This window comes from Melanotaenia boesemani, chromosome 16 (genome assembly GCF_017639745.1).
Source record: "Melanotaenia boesemani isolate fMelBoe1 chromosome 16, fMelBoe1.pri, whole genome shotgun sequence".
NCBI classification, from domain to species: domain Eukaryota; kingdom Metazoa; phylum Chordata; class Actinopteri; order Atheriniformes; family Melanotaeniidae; genus Melanotaenia; species Melanotaenia boesemani.
This window is the reverse complement of record NC_055697.1, coordinates 7,356,271-7,376,743: the sequence shown is the minus strand read 5'-3', so window position 1 is coordinate 7,376,743 and position 20,473 is coordinate 7,356,271. Positions and strand designations below refer to the sequence as shown.

Genomic DNA, 20,473 nt, shown 5'->3' with positions numbered 1-20,473 from the left:
ACGACAAGCAGCCAAATCCATCACTGCGACCTTTCAAAAGATTTTGTCCACTTCCCTCTTATTCAGCATTTCAATTAACATCCTTGCTTCTTCCCCCTGCTTCACTTCCAACCATAAGTCAATGCAGGGTTATGGAAAGAACTCATGTTTAGCACATGGAAATCTCATCGCCTAAATCAGAATCAAACCAGGAGGAGAAACATGTGTGAATGTGACTTCAGTAGCTGTTTTTATTTAAGTCGAACAAACTTTTCTACATATTTGGATCAACGGTAGGATCACGGTGGTTTCTGGGAGAGGGTCGGCCATTTTTGCTTTAACTAATCACAGAAATTACTTTAGCATTCCCACAGAATACCATTTTGTTTCCCACCATGTCTTCATGAGCGGAGACCTTTTGGCCGGCTGAGCTCCTCCCAGAACCAAGCAAAGCCACCGGTTTCAGACTCCTGTGTGACATCTTGTCCGGTCCAAGATCCCCGAGTAATAGTATTTCCTCAAAGCTGCAGATGGATGGCAAATCTAGGCGGTTTCATCTACTAAAAGAGGGTATAAATCACGAGCGGAGGAAGCGGGGACGAGGCAGGGGTTATCACCAGTCTGCCTCCCTCATGAGAGCTTTGCATTAAAGCATTAGTGAAATTAATTCATCTTTCATAAGAGGTTTGAGCAGTATCTGTGATCTATGATAACAACCAATTTCTCACTATGGAGGAGGGAGGGAGGGAGGAAGGGAAAAAAAATACTCTGCGACCCTGATAGACTACACAAATCTGCTCTTTTTAAATGGGCTAACATTATCTGGAGTGCTGCTCTCTGGAGCATCATCCCAGATTCATACCCCGGCCGGGAAAGAGGCATATATCACCAGGCAAAACTTTTTCTCATCCGCTCTGCCCCGTGCACACCTCCTTCCTCCCTCCATCACCCCCCTCATCCTTCTCGCAGCACGCCATGCCAGCCTTGTTGTGTTTTTTTTCTCCTGATGTTCCTGTTAAACGCAGAACAATGCTTCGCTGCAAATCGTTTTAATCAGTGTAATTGGTTTTAGATCATCTATAGGGATGGGAGAGTTGGGAAATCTTAGGCTGTTTGTGTGGAAGATGTCCTGGGGAGGAGGAGGAAACTGGTGGGGGGAAAGCCTGTGAAGGGGCCGTATCCATCTGTTTTGCATATATTTGCGAAGGCGGCCGTCGGAGCATGGTTGACAGATGAGTGGGGAGTGCGGGGATGACACACGGGCGGTCGTGCTCTTTATTACTATATCAGCGCGGCTACGCTCGGCGCTCAGCTTCCCCCGTCTGATGGCACGCCGCCGTGAAACCAGGAAGCTGAACACAGCAGAGTGAGCAGAGGACATGGGAGGGGGGGGGGAGACGCACAACGAGGACTTTCACTTTCGTGATTCAAATCTTTTGGGCTGATTTGTCTTCAGATCAAGCATGCGTCAGCGAGAAAAGTAAATGTGATTGTAAAAATAAATAAAAAAAAAAAGACATGTAAGAGTCCATTTTTTTTAAATGTGTAATTTAGAGTTTAGAAGTGTGTTAACTTCACCCACCTCAGGAAAGTAGTCCTGTGGAAACTTCTCCTTCTCCAGTGTGGGTGTGCTTTCTAGTGTCTCTGAGCAGGTCTCCTTTCCCACCACCTTCTTAAATTTCTTGGCTAAAGAGGAAATGGAAGATAGACAGAAAGAAAGCGAGAAAGAGAAGGGGAGGAAGTGGAGAACAAAGCAGAGTTCATTCTTGGAGTCTGAATCTTCTAATTGCACTGACAGCTCAAGTGACCGTGGCTCTTCTCAGACAACTGCACCACCTGCTGGTCAGAATGAGGCGCAGCAGCCGGAGAGGGACCATGAGAGGTAAAACGCTGCAGCAGACGTGTTTTGTCTGCTCTGGTAAACATGTTTATCCTCTACAGCGATCATTTCGCGTAGCTTTTCCCAGCATGTTTTATGTTTTAACTTTTAATTTAGAAGCCACTAAGCTTAGAAAGAGCAGATGAGATGCACCAACACAACCGTATCAGCACTTTTTCTGTCTTCATTTTAGATTTATAAGATCCTAAAATAGCTCAAAAATCTAACAATAAGTAAAGAAAAAATGTTTGAATTCAGTTTAGCTGTTTTAGTTTCAAGGTGCTGAAAAGATGTGCTGTGAAAAAAAACAATGATGTGAAAAGATCAGCAAAGTGCAAAGTGAGTGAAGTCGTTTGTGCACCAGTTTTAAACCGTTTTTATAAAGTACAGAACTGCGCAAAAGTCTTGAGTTGCCACCTCTTATGTCTTTGTGTAGTTCCAAGATAACAAGACGTAGGTGCAAACAGAGATGTAGCTCCAGAGATGTCGTCTAAACCTTCGTAGAGAAGTTTTCTTGTATTTTTTTACATGTAATCCTCAGGAATAGTTCTCCAGGCTTCTTAAAGGACTCTCCTAAGTTAATCTCTGGATGGTGGCTGATTATTATTCTGGTGTCTGTTAAAATGATCACAACACGACCTGTGGAGAGGGTTCATCACTCCATCACACCTGTTGCTGCTGATTTTCAGTCCAGTTCCGTGTCATTTCTAAGCTCTATAGATCCTGGATAACAAACCTTTCTCATCATCATCTCGTCATCACTGTGATACAATTTACTGAGCTTTGAAGAGCTTAGACACTTTATAGTCTGCTGCTTGATTTAAGAAATATTACAAGGTCTAGCACTTTCATAACTGAGCCAATACGTTAAACAAAGAACTAATGGCAATTCCACAACGCGTACTACAAGAATAGTTAGTAAAGATGGCAGTGAAGTACCATTCAGAAAAACCTTTAGTAAAAACACACTGTCTGCGGCAGCTTGTTGTGGAGAAGTTTGGCCACCGTCAGTCAATAAAAGCAAAAAAAAAAAATCCAATCAGGTGTGCAGTCATGTGTTATCTGTAACTGTATGAGTAGCACTCTATAAAATGCACATTTTAATTCTTACTTATTTTACTGGGTTAATGATCTTTATAATGGAGAATGTGAAATAATAGCTTCTCCAAGGATCATAATTACATGATGTTATTTTAACATACATCATGTAAACTTAGCATACCTCTGCCTTTTCTCCCCATTTACCTTCTTACAAACAGTTTCTTCAGAGAAATCCTTCATGGAGACCATTTCTAATGAGGCTTTAGCCAACAGTAGATGCATCTCACAGGTCCTGTGCCAGGTTTTTGCTGCATTTTTTTATTTTTAATTTTTTCAGATACTGTTCATCAAGCTTTTTAGACCTTACACTTCTTCTGTTGTCCTGTACATCATGTTGAGATCTACCAGGTTTTCAGCTGATAGCTCTTTGGGAATCTTATTGTTGGCACAACATACATTTTTATGTCTGTCAAACTGTGCTGGTGTTTTTCAGAGATTCAACTAAGGAAATGGAACAAATAATGGAACAAACTTTGCTAAGTTTTCTGTTCTGTGTCGACACAATACTGGTTCATTTTATTGATCTGGGACCCTTTTATGATGCTTAATGATTTATAGAGCAACTTATATTATCAAAGCACAGATTCTTCTGAACGATCGGATAGAAGGACTGGACTGAAAACTTGCAAAGCAGAAGCTAATCTAAAGAAATGAGAGCTGGATTAAGATTTTTCCAGAAATATGTATGTGTGTGTGTGTGTGTGTGTGTGTATAGAGCGGTCATCTTCCCTCTCGACCCCTCACCTTGCCTTCGTCCTGTCCTTCAACTGCTGCTATTGCTGAGTAGCTGTCTAATAGGAAACGAGGCTGCTCCACATCTATATCCTTTCTTTAATTAGCACGGTCGCCGGACCCCGGGGCCCCCTGACACCGCAGGCTGATGAGACAGCTGTAACTGTCCAATAACCTGCCGCACACCATTACTGTAGGCCCGAAATCATATGAATTAACTCCTAATATTAATAAACATTACCATTCTCTCCTGCTGCCTTTACATTATCTCCAGAACCAATCTTAGCTCACTGGTTTTGATGGAAGTAGGAATAGCCTCCAAATGGTTGTGTGTGTGTGTTTGACATGCAGGAGGGGAATGAGGCAGGCAAAATGTCAGGATCTAATTTTACAATGGCGGTGATGGTCTGTGTGCTGGAAGGGATGGGGGGGGGGTCTCACCTTTGAAATCAAACTGGTGGATGTTTTTCAAAGACTCGTGGATAAAGTAGAAACTTCCAAGAGCCTGTAAGAAGAAAAATAGGTTTTAGTGACATTTTCCACGAAGGCAGAACACCCACAAGCACAAGTTTTCCAAAACAGCTTCTGAAGCTTTCAAACAACTGACCTGGCGTGACTTATAAACTGGCCTCAGCACATAGTCGGGCTCTTTTAGACACTCCACAGCACACTCTACAAACACTACACACCATCAGCTACACAACAACAGGTGCAGCGTGCTCTCGGTACTGTACACTCAGCCCTTTTTCTGGAGTCCTCTAATGTGACGAGTCAACAATTTAAGCTTTCAAAGGACACATTCAGATGGACTTTTCAATGAGCAAAGATCGACTTCAATAGGCTTAAAATCTTAATTTTCCCTGCAAACAATCAGAAAACTTTCCCAGTCGGTGGACAAGCCAATCAAAGTCTGTGGGAAGAAGTGAGAGTGGTGCAGAGGGGGATTTGATGCGGTTCACAGTCCGCTACACTGCTTTCTGTTGGCCTCTTTACATTTAGGGCAAATGGAGGCAAAGCTCAGGCTCAATCCTCTGTGTCTTTGAGATAGCAGACCTTTGGCTCAGGATAATTCTCAGTCACTGTTCTCTCCTAAAAGAGTAACGTAGACGATGGAGAGGAACTTTTCCTGTAAAGAGCGGAGCGAACAACAAAAGAAAAGGAGGATAGAAGCAAACCTAAAGCTCAGGTGCAGAAAGTGATGCAGGGATGTAAATAAAAAGGGAAAAATGGAGGATTTCATCTTTTCCTTAGCCTTCCTACCAAGGCCTCTCCTGTCCGATGTGCCGGGAGAGTGTTTGGACCCGGCCTCTGCATTATTTATGAGTGCCGGCACATCTTGAGATTAAACATTTGCTGATTTGTCAAAAGCACAAACATGAGGTCCTGCCCATCTCCTTGACATATAAGTTCAGCCGACAGAAAACACTGTCGCACATTTAATTGATGAGAGCTGCGGCTGGTGACCCCCCACCACCTCCTGCAGAGCTACCCTCCCCTTCGTTGCTCCTTCTCCCACTCTGACGAAGGGGGGGTGTTGCACGTGAGAGGGGACGGCGTTGGGCGAATGCAGGACTCAAGGTCACAGCTTCCCCATATGGAGAGGACGGGTTCCAGGAAGGCCCCCCTACATTTATTTGTGCTCATTTCTCTTTATGTTGTCTTTCACCTTAAAGTGCCAACAGCAGTTGAGATAAATAAAAAAAACAGGGCTGGGGAGGGAAAACGGTGCTATTCGTCAAAAAGGGAGTCACTGTACTAACTGCAGCTGTTTATGTGAATATTTCAGAGGGTAGTGAAGTAAAAATGACCACTTTGAAATATTATTGGAGATACGCAGGACATATTTCTTTCAATAACAAATTAAATTGCAGTCTGCAATTTTTCTGCTAAGTCAAAGCTCTACATGAGATGAATACACTTTTCATGTGATTAATGGATTAAATCTGGAATTTCACATTCAAACCAGATTCACTGGTTCCAACGTCTTCTGTTCGGTGATTTTTAACCATCTCAATAAAATCATAATTAGAAATAAAACATTTTTTAATTAAAGAAATAGGCAATGTTTCTATTTTTTTTCTAAAGATGTACAAAAATTCAAATAATAAAGAACATTCACAGAAAAAAAACTATAATATTCTTTTAACCAAATAAATAAAAATCTTAAATAACCACAGTATTTTCTTAACAGGGAATCCTCTGTAGACCTTCAGCTAAACTACTAAAAATAATATAATCAATATCATCAAACAAATCCTCATGAATCGGTTATCAAATAAATGATAAACAGCCATGCCTAAGTGGCTACCCGTGTAATCGCAAAAAATCTACTTAACCCTCAACCCTAATAAATATTCATCTGACACGAGGCTTCAGAGCCTCACCTCTCCCTCTCCTCTGCCTCCCTCCTGCACTCTTCATGAAGAAGCTATTATATTAGCAGGGCGCAATTAATCCATTTGTCTCTTTACATGACAGGCTCAAAATATTCATTAGGGCTGGGCTGCGCTGACAAGCTGTGCTTATCTTTAACCAGTGGTTTTACAATGGCCTGTGTCAAACGTATGTTTGTCACGTCCCTCTTTATTGATTAGCTGCCAGATTCACTTGAAATAATTAAAAGTATATTTTACATATTTATAAACCCCTCTGCCACAGCGGCTACTTAATTTTCCATTAGTAAAATGCAGTCTATTAAGTGCGCCGTGAGGGCCGCGGGGTAGGTAAGGGGGAAATGAGTAATCACTGTAATTGTAGACAGAAAGACAATAACCGAGCCATAAAAGCTGGGGTTTTATGACTCGTTCGGGCAATGCTATCTCTTATCACGAGTCATATTGTCCCGCCACTCACAGATAAGGGCATGCTGACACAACCGGCGGCTGTGCTCGCTCGGCGCGTGCATGTGTGTGTGAGTGTGTGTGTAGTTGACATTTAAAAAACCCCCAGCAGATACAGGCTGAACAAGTCCCAATAGACTGGTTGCTGGAAAATAGAGACTTGAGAGGTGCAGTACATAGCCTGCATACTTTGCTCTGCTGAATGCTTTATCAATACCGAGGGCTGCAAAGATGAGTCCCGGCCGAGGAAGAGAAGCAAGAATTCTCTGACCCCTGCATGGATTTTTCCAAGTTTAATGTGAAAAATGAGCCATAAAGCAAACATAAAAGTAATAATTTTTCTTCGAAGGTCTCACCTCCAATCTGTGCTAAAGGGAAAGTGGTCAGTCCCAGGAGGGCTGACACATACACACTGCAGTGTCAGTGTGCAACTTCAGAGGGTAATGTTCTGCAGTCCTCAGGACATCCTTATGGGTTTGTGAAGCGTAGCCATGAGAACATGCACCCGAAGAGGCTTTAAATACAGCACTGTTCAATTTAATTATTACTGCAGCAACAGAAGTTACTATCTTACCTGAAGTCGATCATTTTATGGCCCTGGGATGGGGACTACTACCATATTTGTATTTGTAAAAAAATAACCTTGCAAATCAAGTTTACGGTGTTTGCATATAAAATCTGGACAAATTCAATCTTCATGTCTGTGAGAACAATTTTCTAAGTCTGAAAATACAAGACATCAACATGATTAGCTAGAATAAGGACGCAGCGGCAGCAGATGGCAGGATAGCGTGTTAAAGGCAGGAAAAGAGTTCAGACCTTGCTGAACTGATTCGTATTTAGCTCCGTCACACTTAACAATTAAACTGTGGCTGCATAATTTTCATAATTATCTATGCTCACCTGTTTAAAACCAGTCAGATCAAACTGATAGAAACATCATATGTCCATATTAGAGCTGACTGACAGATTGAGTGTACACCTCTTTTCACCCAGTAATACTTTACTAGAAAACCTCAAAGTAAAACCACATGCAAACATTTATATATTTTATATTAATTACTGTTATTTATTTAATGAAATGTTTTTATTATTTAATATTGATGCAAACAATTGAATTATTACAAGACTGAACCACAACTGTAGCCAAAAACTGAACAGAAGCAATTATAAGACAAAATGACATCAAACAGCCCTTTTTCTTTTATTAAACTTGCAGCTTTAACTTTGATTTCCAAATTTGCAAGCAAATTGTATTCTAATCGAAGTCTAAACTGACTTAGATTAGATTTTTACACATTAATTTGTCCCATTTGTGCAGATTTTATCTTTATATGCAGACAGATCAATTTGATTTGCCCTTTATAAAGGTTACTAAATTTCTCTAGCTACATAAAAAATTGTAGACAAAACATTTATTTTTCTAATTGGATTTTAATTCCTAGTACCACTGTGACATTAACACCAGATTTTTATTTGTTGCTACTTGCTATTACATATTTCTGATTTACGTGTTTGATATTTTCATTACTGTTTTATCTTTAAGTTAAAGCACTTTTTGATGTTGTAAAGCGTTATATACACTATAACACTTTCCCATTTGATTTAATAAGAAAGCGTGTCCAAACTTTTGACTGGTATTGTAAATAAATGTTAATTAATTGATTGATAAAAATGTTAGGATGCATCATCACAGAAGGAAAATGAATGTCTCCTTAGTTTAATATTTCTGGTCCAAACAGTCCTACATTTAAAAAGTTTCCGAACTAATGATAAAAATTAGAAAATAGAAAAACTCCAGTCTGGGAAAATAACAACAGATTGATGGTGAAAGAGGTTGTAAACAGGTTAGATGTTAAAATGATGGCTCCAACTTCTCATTGCATCCTCAACTATTTCAGTATCTCCACCTCCACAGCCACATTCCCCTCCACTTCCTTTAATGAATACTTGGAATACAGCTTGCTGCTCCTGTCCGTGTGTGTGGGCCCTCTAACAACATCCTCTCTGGGTTTTCTGTGGCTTTCTTTTGGACAGCAGAGATAAAATAGGCTGTTTTCCAGTTTATATCATTGCTCGGAATTCCCGTGAGCCTCTCTATCCGTCAAATCGCGAGTAATGCCACGCTCCAACATAAACCTACACAGAAACATAACGGCAGAAAAACAACTCACAAATGTACACACAGTCTTATCAGAAAGGTCAATCAGATATGCTGTCATGAACAAGCGGTGTCGCAATCCATCAGACACACATGCTTCGTCAAAGCAGCCAAGAGAAGGAAGCCCTGATAAGATCAGACTAATAGCCATATAATGCCCTCATTAGTCACTAAAGATTTAAGCATCTTTACAATCAAAGTGGGAAAAGTGTGACAAGAGCACAGCAAGGAATCCACAGGATCAGCCCTCCATGTCCCACCAAGGGACCCATTGATATGCAGGATCTGGGTCTAAAAGAGCACCTTGACGGCGGCCTTTCAACACAAATCTCCAATAATGCACAAACAGCCTGTTTGTTATCCACAGCGAGAAACCCCCCCGGCACAAAAGTGAGCAGCATCAATAGAGACGCCTAGCTTTTTCTTTTTTCTCAGCCCAGAGATACAGATGAAGAAGCTTTAGTATTTTCTGTCCTTCCTGAGCCCACCAGCCACCCTGGCCTGCCATATGTGTTTGCCAAGGCCCCCCTCCCAGTGCCGTTGATTGAGTATTCAGAGTATTGAGCCCCAGTGTCTATTATTCATCAGCTGCCTGGAAGGCCTGACTGGATACACAGACAAAACTCTCATTAAAACTTCCTCTGTCACTTCCTGTGATTTGAAAGCAGCCCGAGTATTGGAGCCATCCGTCAAGTCCTGAAACGACCCTTGTCTCTGGGGTGTGTGCGCTTTTTTGGGGGTGGGGGCAACTTTAGGTAGGGGACACTTCTAATAGGAGACTTCCAATATGTTAACATGAGGGAGATCATGTTCAAACCTTGATAGAATATGGGTTTACATGGGGAAGCAGGATGAGCATTGGATCACTTTTTTGATGATAGAAGTTCATGAATGTATATTAAAATATTTCACAAACATCAGCTAGCTGGTGTTTCTGGAGGAAAAACACAGCAGATCACAAACCAGGAAAAAAAAAAAAAAGAAATTCTACATTAAAATAAATAAATATGTATATTTAAAACTTGAATTTATGACAAATCTCATTGTCGAGATACAGAGAATTTACAGGACATCATCATCAATTTGAGAACTGGTGCTGCAAACACTCACAGCTGGTGTTATCGGATCCTGCAAGAAAAACAAAGCAACAGGATCTATGAAAATAAGCCGAAAACAAGCGACTGGGTTGTAAAAAAATGAGGCACAAAATCATATGACCTAATTAAACATTAAGCCAGAAAGACAAGCCATCTGATCCATAATTTAATAAGCCAACAACAAAAAGGAAAAATAATTTGCTAATCTACTGAAGTAAAAGTAGATTTAGTTAAACTATCTCAATTAGATCCCTTGACTGATTAACAAGGAAGGTTTAACTGTGTGTGAATGGTTTTTATTTTATTCGTTGCTTTTTGTTGTTGCAGGCTGATGCAAAAATGAGAGAAAGGTTTTTAGCAGTTACTGCCAACAACGTTTTCTCTGAATTAATTTAGAATTTGAGATTTTTTTCCTTTTATATTAGTTTTAGTTGAATTATGTTTTAGCAGAAATAAATATTCAGAGGGATTATTATTATTTTAATCATCAATATCTAAAACATATTGAGTTAAAAATAATGTATTTATCAAACTATTTGTCGTCAATAAGATAAAGTGCCGTAGTTTTATGGCAACAGACCAAAAACAGAAATATTTCCATATATTAACAAAAACAGAAATAAACACATAAATGTAAAATATATAAAGAAATAAAGACATAATGAGCCGATCTGGCAACTTGGCTAACAAAAAATGCAAATAGCACAAAAGAAAATATTTTTTTCAGGATAAATTAAACTAATTAATTAATTAAACTTATGAAAATGGATTTAGAGTGCATGTGCCATCATATCGACCTTTTCTGTTTTTTTACTTACTCATTTAGTCTGCGTTTACTTAACTGCAGTGCACTGAGCTCTCTCAGCCACCATACACGACTCATCCTCTGACCTACGAGGGCTTGTATATGAAATTTCATAGCAATTCAATTGTAAAGATATTTCAGTCTGGTCTCATTTCCCAAACCCAAACTCTATTGAGCCATTTATTGATTGTCTATTTCAAGTAAATCCCCACCGCTGCACGGATCAGTTATGATACCTGTATTTTAGCTTTGTTGACTTTCAAGGCTTTTGGCAGAGTGTTTCCGGGCTTTCACTCCATTATTCTAAAATCTCCCAGAATGCAGAGCGACACACGCTCATGATTGATCTCAAAACCACTGATTTTATTTTCTTTTGAGGAAAATATTATGGATGGGTCTAAACAAGGCATAATTGGCCAAACCCACGGCAGCGCCTGACCTGCCAACAATCCAGACCCACTCCCAAGGTTGGCTGCCTCCCTGGGAAATATTGTGCATTAATTTCATTTAGTCTCCCCTCCAACATTCAATGGTAGAAGTTAATTAAATTGCTTGTCCATTGTGTTCATCCACTTACAAAGTTAATGATATTGTGCCGGGGAATTAAAGAGCGTTTTATAAAGCGCACGGGATGGGAGCTGGCAGGCACTACATTGCCCAGTTGAACCCTGTCAGTCGGCGGGCTTCTGGACCCCCTAATTAGCGGTGAAATGGATGCTTCCATCTGCCAATTTCCTGCCACGCTCATCAGTCGTGCAGTCGCTCCTCTAACCTGCCCAGCAGAGGGGTCTAAAGCAATAAAACCATCACAGCAATGACATTCAAGGGAGAAAAAAAGAAAAAGTGAATACGTGTGTACATGATATGACTCCGAGTTTAAAAAACCTTCTATATAATGCTGCTGTTTTTTCCACTAGACCACATCATTGGCCTCTTCAGTATAATTGTGATAGAGGAGTTTGATAACTTTGTTAAAATGTTCAATACATACAGTAATAGCACCTTGTTTGTGTTCAGAGAGAGTGGTTTGAATAAATGTCGTCTGATAAAGCAATAAGAATGAAAAGTGGTGCTGCAAATTCTAATGTAATCCATGCTGCACCAAACTCTTGTACCAATTAATGGAAAAAAAAAAGTCTCAATTCATTGCAAAGAATCGTTCCTGCCCTGTAATTTCCAGAAAGGTAGCCGTGTCCTGTCCACTGGAGAGAATGATTGATGTTCATACTTATTCCAGCTGCATATTTACTAATACCACGTTGCTACTTCAGCAGCTTTTAACGAGGCCATAAAAACAGGATCAAAGTAAATGGGATTACACCTGTGGGGCCGGTGCCACTGTTGGCCTCTTAATGAGGCTGGGCAAAGTCATCTATTGCATGGTAGCATGGTGTTCATAAACTCATGGTTAAAATGAATTAAATGGAGGTATGGGGAGGGCACTTTGCTTGTAAGTTGACACTCGTGCACCTTGTGTATAAACTTGCAGGCTTGCAAGCTAACAAACTAACAAACAAGGAGAAGTTCAACAAAGTGTCACTTGTTTATTATTTGTGAATTATGTCACTTTAGATTATTTTATTTCTGAGGGTTTAGTGTAAACAGTTTTGCATGTGGTGTTTACAAAGCTGAACATGTCATCTGGGATATCCACTGAGATCAAATTTGGAGTTGGAAAGATGCAGCAGTAAGGCACTTTTCAGTTGCATTATGGGAAGTGTTAGGGCTCCATATGGGGGATAAAAGCCAGAAAATTTCAATCTGTGCTGCTTTAACTTGGATCTATAGTTTTTCACAATGCAGAGTCTTATTGTCCTCCAACTTTGTGCTTTTAACCAAATACACAGAGTACTCTCTAAACATATATATATATATATATATATATATATATATATACTTTGTAATAAAAAATAAGTAAAACATCACTGTACATATCTGTAGAAGTAAAATATTGTATGTAAAAAATTATAATAACATGGTGACTGTTTTTTAATAATTCACCCATCAGAGGGTTTATCTGATCTGATCTAAAATCAATGCAAAAGGGCAAAATAATCAAGTGACAGTAATAGTGCTCTACCACATACATAAAAGTCACAACCTAATATTTTCTTTTACCCAGTTTAGATATTTGCTATGGCATCATTTCCATAAGCGCATGCAATGTACAACATTAATTTCCATCCATAGTAGCAATCATTTTTTTCCAAAGAACGTGACTGTTGACTTCTGAGATGGTTTTAGAAATAAAAAAAAGAGAATTGCAGCACAGTCAAGGAGATAGAAACCCACATCAGTGAAGTCATGTTAATCACATGACTGGTCACAGCTGTTCTGCCTCCATGACCAATGCTAGCAAACATCCTGCAGATTTGTCTCCATTTTTTCTCCTTTACAGCCAAATGAACGGTTTTGTTTGTCTACTCTTTAAGGTTTTGTACACCCCATGTGGAACGTAACCTACACCTCCAACTGCTGACAACTCTACACAATTTAATTCATTCACTCTATTTTCAATGCAGCATTTTTTTACACATTTGCTTTCAAATCAGTGGATGGAAACTCAGCTTGTATGTGGTAAATTGTAAATAAAACCAAACCTTTTAGGTTCAGTAATGCTGATACGCATGCAGGGTTTGCATGTCTTCTAGCAGCTGGGATGACTTTTCTGATTAGATTTGTCTCATATCTGTTTTCACACCTGGAATGCGACTTGCCATGAAAAAAGAAATGCAGATATGCATAAAACATTTAAAATAAAAAGAAAGAAAGCAAGAAAACAACATGATATCCATTAATTGTATTCAGTGACCAAGACCTTATATGCATATCATAAAATCTGGTGTTTTATTAGAGTCATAACAGAATATGCTTAAATATGATTAAAGAACAATGTCACAGACCACAGATTGGTGAATTGCTGCTGTTGATTAGATAAGTTTAACAAAGCTAGCAGAGCCCCTCTTGGGTCAGTCGACCTCATGATTAAGACAATGCTTTAATAAGATTGTTCTGTAACTTTATGACTTTAATAAAGCTCAGGTCAAACTGCTGCAGTCCACAATTAAATTAAGATGCATGCACAGCTACTAAACCAGGATTAAACATTCATTCATTGACAAACAGTAAAGAGCTATATGAGAGACAATTATAGTTCTAAGGAAAAAATTTCCAATGCCTGTGCCTGCTAACAAGGTCAACTTCTCAACACTAAGTGTATCAGACATCAGCAATTGGGCATGAAAAGAGCTTTCTTCCTTCTTCACAGGAAAAGACCCTTCTGAAAGCAATCTTCAAATGACCCGTTGATCTCGGAGGCCTGCATAAATAGTCACTTTCTTTAAATAACGATGCTGTCTTGGCTTGAAAAAAAACCATCATTTTAAAAGGGGGATATGAGGATGATGAATATTTGCCTTATTGGATTGTTCCTAAAGATAGAAAATCAAAGTCTGAACAATTGAGGCATCCATTAGTAATTAAAGTGACATTACCTCCTCTCTATTTTCTCTGCCACTGCTTGGTTGCCAGAGCCATTATTCAATCGTTTCAGATGTCGGGGGATACAAAGTCTTTAATATACTTATGCTCATTAATGTAAATCATATTTGGCTATGGATGTCCAATAATCAAAAAGAATATTTCAACTTGTAATTCCCCGTCTATAAAAGCATTCCCATTAGGGGAGGAGGCCGATGGAAATGACAGGTCCTTGAGCTCATTGATTTTTTTTTTTTTTTTTCCTTTTCTGTTTTTCTTTTTTATCCCCTGCATTTCAGAAAGGCTGCTAATGTTGTCATGGGCTGTTCATCAATCTATATTTTTATCTGATTCAATAATGTGCCTATTCATGCGGCCTCATTTGTGAAAGAACTGATTAAATTAGGCTCATACGGGCTGTAGGGAGACTAGAAGCAATATCATTTTAACTGATCACTGGAGTTAAATAAAGGAGTTGGAGAAGTTTACTGGTCAAATGCGCCACTTGTTTACTTGCCTGTAATTAATGTCTTTGTGCGGCATTTTTCTGGGACAGACAAGTCAAGATCTGGTGGCACCTTTTTGAGGTAAAATAATCATTTGAGGGCAAAACTCTCCCTGAAGACGACGGGTTAGCCGTCAGAGCTGTGATGTCAGCTTCAAAAGTAATCGGTCAGCTTGAGACTGCCTCCGTCCCACGCTGCCTGTGGCTCGCTCGTGTGGCCTTGTAATGACAAATAGTATCCTTGGCTGCCCAGTGAGAAACAGCTCTATAGCAGGGCCACATAATGAAATATATTAGTTTGTTGCTTCTTAGTGGCTTTACTTTGTCACATGTGAGAAGAACTTATCAAGAAGGTTCCCATTTCTCTGCATCAAGAGCTCTTCCTCCTCCCTTAGCAAGAACACAACTCTTCTTAAATGAGGGCAACATCGTCTAGATCATGAGCCATCCCATGAAACATCTATAAAATATGACAGCTTTCGTGGCGACGATCGATGGCGGCCGACGGCTTCTCCACCAACGCAGAGATTTTTTAGAGTGCTTATCTGAAGCTCAGGCCGAGCAGTCACCCCATCAGTTTTGAGGTTGTGTTCAGAAAAATCATTTTTCCCCCCTCTGGGATGTATAAAAAAAATAAGCAGCTTTCTGTCTGCGTGCTGTCTGGTATGAGCAGAGGCGTTCTGGGTGCACAACAGTGACCACAGGACCGTGAAGCTTTAGAGTCTGCAGAAACACACGCAGCGGCTTGTCTCAGACTAATACGCCCGTCCGGTGCCTCTTTGTGGCCTTCTTTGTCTTTATGTAAAAACCAATGCTCTCCAATGATGTGTTATGTAAAATTCCCAGAGGCTTGATTTAAATGGTTGGATATCCTCCATGCTAGCTTAGTTATACTCCAGTGCATCGCCCCTAAGAGCACATGGACGCTGCATAAAAAGCAAATGTAAATGCAGCCTCAGCTTCTTAGATAACAAGAAATTATGTCATGCCTTTTTTAAAACTCTTATTGTATTATTATAATAATAAATAAAAAAAAGAGGACTTATCTCGCGCAGATGTTTCTTTTTATCCGTACAATCGTAGCATCCGGCCTTTCCCGCTACCCTACTTAAAAGAGAGCTTTAAAAGAGTGAAGCAGAGGTCCAGTGCCAGGACCCAGAGTGGCAGCAAACCCACGTCTGCTCTCCTGTAAATATCACACCCACAGAAATGTGGGAAGAAAAGAGGATTTGGAAGGGGCCCATGCAGCTCTGTGGCAAGTCTCCCAGGCCGCCCCTTTGAGGGCTCCACAGATGACCAGGTGGTACTGTATTGTGTATCATGTGGACACAGGGCATAATATGCATGTAAAATGCATCTTTTATGTTTGAGTGATTTTTGGGGTTATGCAGAAACCATCAGAATTACGTAGGAATAAGCAAAAAACATAATGTCATTAATTAAACTTTGGTAATTGTAAATTTCTGCCTGTTTTAGTTTAACTGTCTTAAAATGTCTCTACAAACCCAAAGTATGAACAAATATTCAAGAGCCATATTCAATACCTAAATGTTTAATTTTGATCTTTTCTGAAAGTTAACATCTTTCCCCCCAAAAAAACCATCCAAATTTTACTGGGACTGAGTCAAGGACATCTGAACACACAAGAAAAGGCTAAATGAACTATTTTGATACAATAAAATTTATGTTTTTCTGGCTTCAACAAGTCTTTTCTACAGCTGGAAATGTAGATTTAAATGTGATGTCAATTGTTTCATTTTTAACCCCAGAAACTCTAATAAACTGCTGTGTTTTCTTAGTGTGTGGCATTCATTTACTTTAACGCTTGAGTCTGCAAGAACAGAGAACTTTTTTACTGCTCTCCAGGTGGTGAGAACTGAATGTCGTTAACCAGTTCTGGTTTGGGATTTCTTGCAGCTTGTTCTCAACACATCATCCAGGCAGAAGTTTCATTCCTGCTCTTACGAACGAAGAACAAAGATTTTAGTTCTTGCAGAGTACATACTAAGTTTTAGAGGTACCAGACCTGTATTTAGGGATGGCCTTTAACTCATTTTCATCATAATTTGTAAAACTTTCCATATTTTTTTCTAAGGACTTATTTTTAAATGACTAAACAAAATTTTAAATATGCACATAAACACTTGCACCTTATTTCCACTTTGCATGTTCATACATGAGAAGTCTATGAACTTCTACAGGAATTCTGTAATCACCAATAGCTGTGGAAAACCCCACTCTTGGCTTTTTTCTTAAAAAATGTATTTAAAAAGTCTGTAGTGCATTGTGATAGAGGAGTTAAATAAACAAAGAACCAAACAGGCTAACAACGTGGTAGCTTGAAAAGCGAGTGTTGTGGTGGTCTGAAACTGCCATAATCCATAAATACAGTTTCCAGAAATTAGTTTACATCTCTCACACAAGTGCTTGCAAGATGCAAAGAGGACTCTTGGCTTAACACAGGGCTATCCTTACACATGCAAATTTCACTGGCTGTTCAGTGCTGCAGTCCTCATCATTGCCATTACAGATGGTCTGGTGTATACACAGCAGAAGGGGGCCATGCACTTGCAGTGTTGCAGGGGTTTCAGTCTAAAGCTCAGGATACTAGCTATCAAGGTTGTCATTTTCCCCCACAGGTCAAACATCTGCTCAAACGTAGGCAAACTTTGAACATCAGTACCCTGTTTGAATGAAAAAAATCCACTTCATTGCTTCAGACCACAGGTTGAGCAGACTGATAAACCAGGCTGTTAGAACGAGTTTACCTTATGGTCCTGCACTGATTGCTGGTGTGTTTTTCAAACGATACAAATCCTGGTAATAAGCATCACTACATTCAAATAACTGCATGTTTATTTCAAATTCATTCAAATTTGATTGTTGAAAAAAGGACTGACTATATTTTACAATCAATATCAAGAATGTTTACATTTAAAGTGGATGTTTAGGCTCCTTTAAACTAATGCAACAATCATTTGCTGGGACATGTAGTAATAATAATAATAATAATAATAAAAAAAATAAAAATAAAAAATAAAAAAACACTAGTAAATAGTAAAGTAATAGAAAAGTATGGTAGTGGCAGCATCATGGAGTGGTGCGGTTTGTTCTGTGGGGCAAATTATGTCCCTACTAGGGCTGTCATATGATTAAAAATTTTCATCAGATTAATCACAGCTTACAAATTAATTATTAATGATTAATCACCATTTGCGACTTTAGCTAAAATATGCCTGTTTTCGCTGTATTAACAGAAAGAGCCAATACTCACTTCTTTTCAATTCTTCACTTCTTTACATTAGATGATCACTCTAGTTTTAATAAATCAGTTCGATATCACACAAAATCAAGACCTTTCCTGGTCAGCACCCCCACCTGGCCCCCCATCAAAACTTGTCTAGACCCGCCCCTGCATATCTGAAGAATAAATCATTTCTACCACCTGTCAGCATTATCTTTGACAGCCTCAGTCACTACACAACCAGTGTGGAATGCCAGGACCCTTGTCTTAAAAAAGGGGGTATTTTATTATTAAATGAATGTTTTCCTGTTAAACAATGTGTTTGCCCTTTCTTGGGTGAAACCACTCTTGGCTGTTAATACTATATTAAATCAACCCAAAACAACTACAGTTACAAACACAGAAAAATGTTAATATTTAAAAAAGTGGACTACTTCATTTCGACCCAAAAGTTCTGCAGATAAAAGGCGAGAATATTTCTATATTAGCTGGAAGCAGGCAATCAAATCACATGTACAATTAAACATGCATTGCTAATAACTCATTCCGAAAACTTTATGCTCCTAATTCTCAAATCTACAGACTCAATAAACCAAGAGGACAACATTCAGATCTCTGCAGCATTCTGAGAATTGCCTCATTTCCACTTGGCCAAGGACAGCTTTGAAAAGTGTTTTCTTTTTTTTCTTCAGAAATGTAATTAAGCTGTTAAAATTAAGAGCTCGGATTTAACTGAAAGAGCATAACATCCAATCTAATTAGAGAGCTCTTTAATGAGTTGGTAATTAGCTACAGCACGGTGCACACAGGGTGCCATTGTGGCGTTAACTAGTGCAGGGACCCTTCTGACTGGGGCACCCTTGTGTTAGATTAGTTCCCACTTGGGAGATATTATTGACTGAAATATGGTTATGTTTTGCTTTATACCTTTATAAGACACCACTTGGATATGTTCTGGAGGTCAGACAGAGGTTTGAACCCTCATTAAGTTTAAATGAATCTTTGCTCTCAAACTGCTGTAAAAACAACAAAAATCGCATATGGCATAAAATAAGGCCAACAAAGCAAACAAACATCTGAGTGAGCGAGCGTAGTAAATAAATCAGTTTCCTTGGACAATCGTAATGTACATTTTAGTTTGTGTATGAGACTATACATCATAAGCGACTGCATGATCCGCCCTCAAATGAATGCACGGTAAGTTTCATCAGGCAGATTCTGTTGGCCCTGTTGTTTTTCCGTTTGCCTAACACCGCCCCTCATCTGATGAAGCCCGTCTACCTCTGACCTGCTGAACCTTACAGCAACTGCATTAATTTTCCTAACAAAAATCAATTGGCCAAGGAACGGGGACAAGGAGAGAGGCCCTCGTCATTACGCCGAGCGGGACACACCCTCTGACTGAATGTGTACGGCTCATTTTATAGGTTATAGTTTTACAGAGGGTTGTGGCTGTAGGGGACAAAGGGATTGTTCATTTCCTCTGACCCCCCCTCGGATGAGTCATTCCAAATAAGCTAACACATGCAATATTTAATATCATTACAAAATGAGGTCTTAAGAAAAGCTTGGGGGGTTATTTGATATGAAACTGCCCTCTGTTGATCATAAGGGGGGGGAAGCATATGAGAATAATTTGTATGAAAAGATGGCACTGGAGTGTTGAGGTTTTGAAAAGGAACATAATGCAGTCAGCCAAGGGCAAAAGAGGGCATATGACTGCAAATTCCTGGCCATGTGGCTGTTTTCATTTTTGTTTGTCTATTTATAAGCTGACTAGCTGAACAGACTGGCAAACATTCCCCAAAATCAGATTAGGAAATTATGAGCCCTATAATTAACCGGCTGTTTCACTTGAGAGCTTTGGGCTTCCTATTTGCTAATAAAGAGCAAGTAAAAAATGATTTAATAATGCAACAAATGTGCTTTATGAGCTATTAATATGTTGTACATAACATAAACATGACAACAATATTGGCTGCACATTTAAAGAGCAGAGTAAAGCCCCCACAGTGGGCAGAGTATAGAGTAATGACAGTTAAAGAGGAGAGCCAGCCGCTGCATGTGGAGCTTGTGATGCCATTACTCTGACAACAAGCCGGGGGATCATGAGTCCGAGGTGGGAGGTGGAGTGACTGAGTGTGCGTGTTTAAAAAGGTCTATGTGTTTAAAATGTGCTGCACAATACCTGCTAATTCTATTAAGTGCTCTTGCGGTGTGGCTGTGTGGTTATGGGTTGATGTAAATGGACGGCTGGTTGACTAAACAATGCAACAGCATTAGAATAAGGTGATTGGATGACAGAGTGGAGGAGAAGGCCTGAGCCCAGCTACCCTCAGGCCTTGCCAAGTCCATTACGTGTATTGGAGGCATTTTGATATCCGTCATGGGTAGTCAGCTGAGAGAGTGGAGAGGTTGTTGTTTTGTTTAGCCTTCATCGTCAAGATGGCTTCCACCTCCAGACATCCAGGTGTGGGTATTGCAATCAATTAAGGACAACACAAACAGTCCCCCTTTGTGTCAGTCTGCAGCTGGAGGCTGTTTTAGAAAATGCTGGAAGTAGACTGGCTCAAGGGCAAGCATAACCCTCACTGTCAGCTATGGTCAAAAAACATGGCATCAAGAATGATGCACAACTGCAGCAACATAT

At 39.6% G+C, this 20,473-nt stretch overlaps 1 protein-coding gene across 2 annotated transcripts in view; it reads right to left on the bottom strand.

Annotated features, from left to right (window-relative positions):
* The window catches only part of LOC121655501 (inositol polyphosphate-5-phosphatase A), a 161,901-nt gene that overhangs the window by 64,482 nt on the left and 76,946 nt on the right, over window positions 1-20,473 (bottom strand). For both annotated transcript variants that reach the window (XM_042010199.1, XM_042010198.1), the window contains exons 5-6: window positions 4,133-4,196; window positions 1,562-1,665 (exon numbers count right to left, since the gene is read on the bottom strand). In XM_042010199.1, coding sequence (XP_041866133.1) covers window positions 1,562-1,665; window positions 4,133-4,196 — 168 coding nt within the window. The remainder of the gene's footprint in view (window positions 1-1,561; window positions 1,666-4,132; window positions 4,197-20,473) is intronic.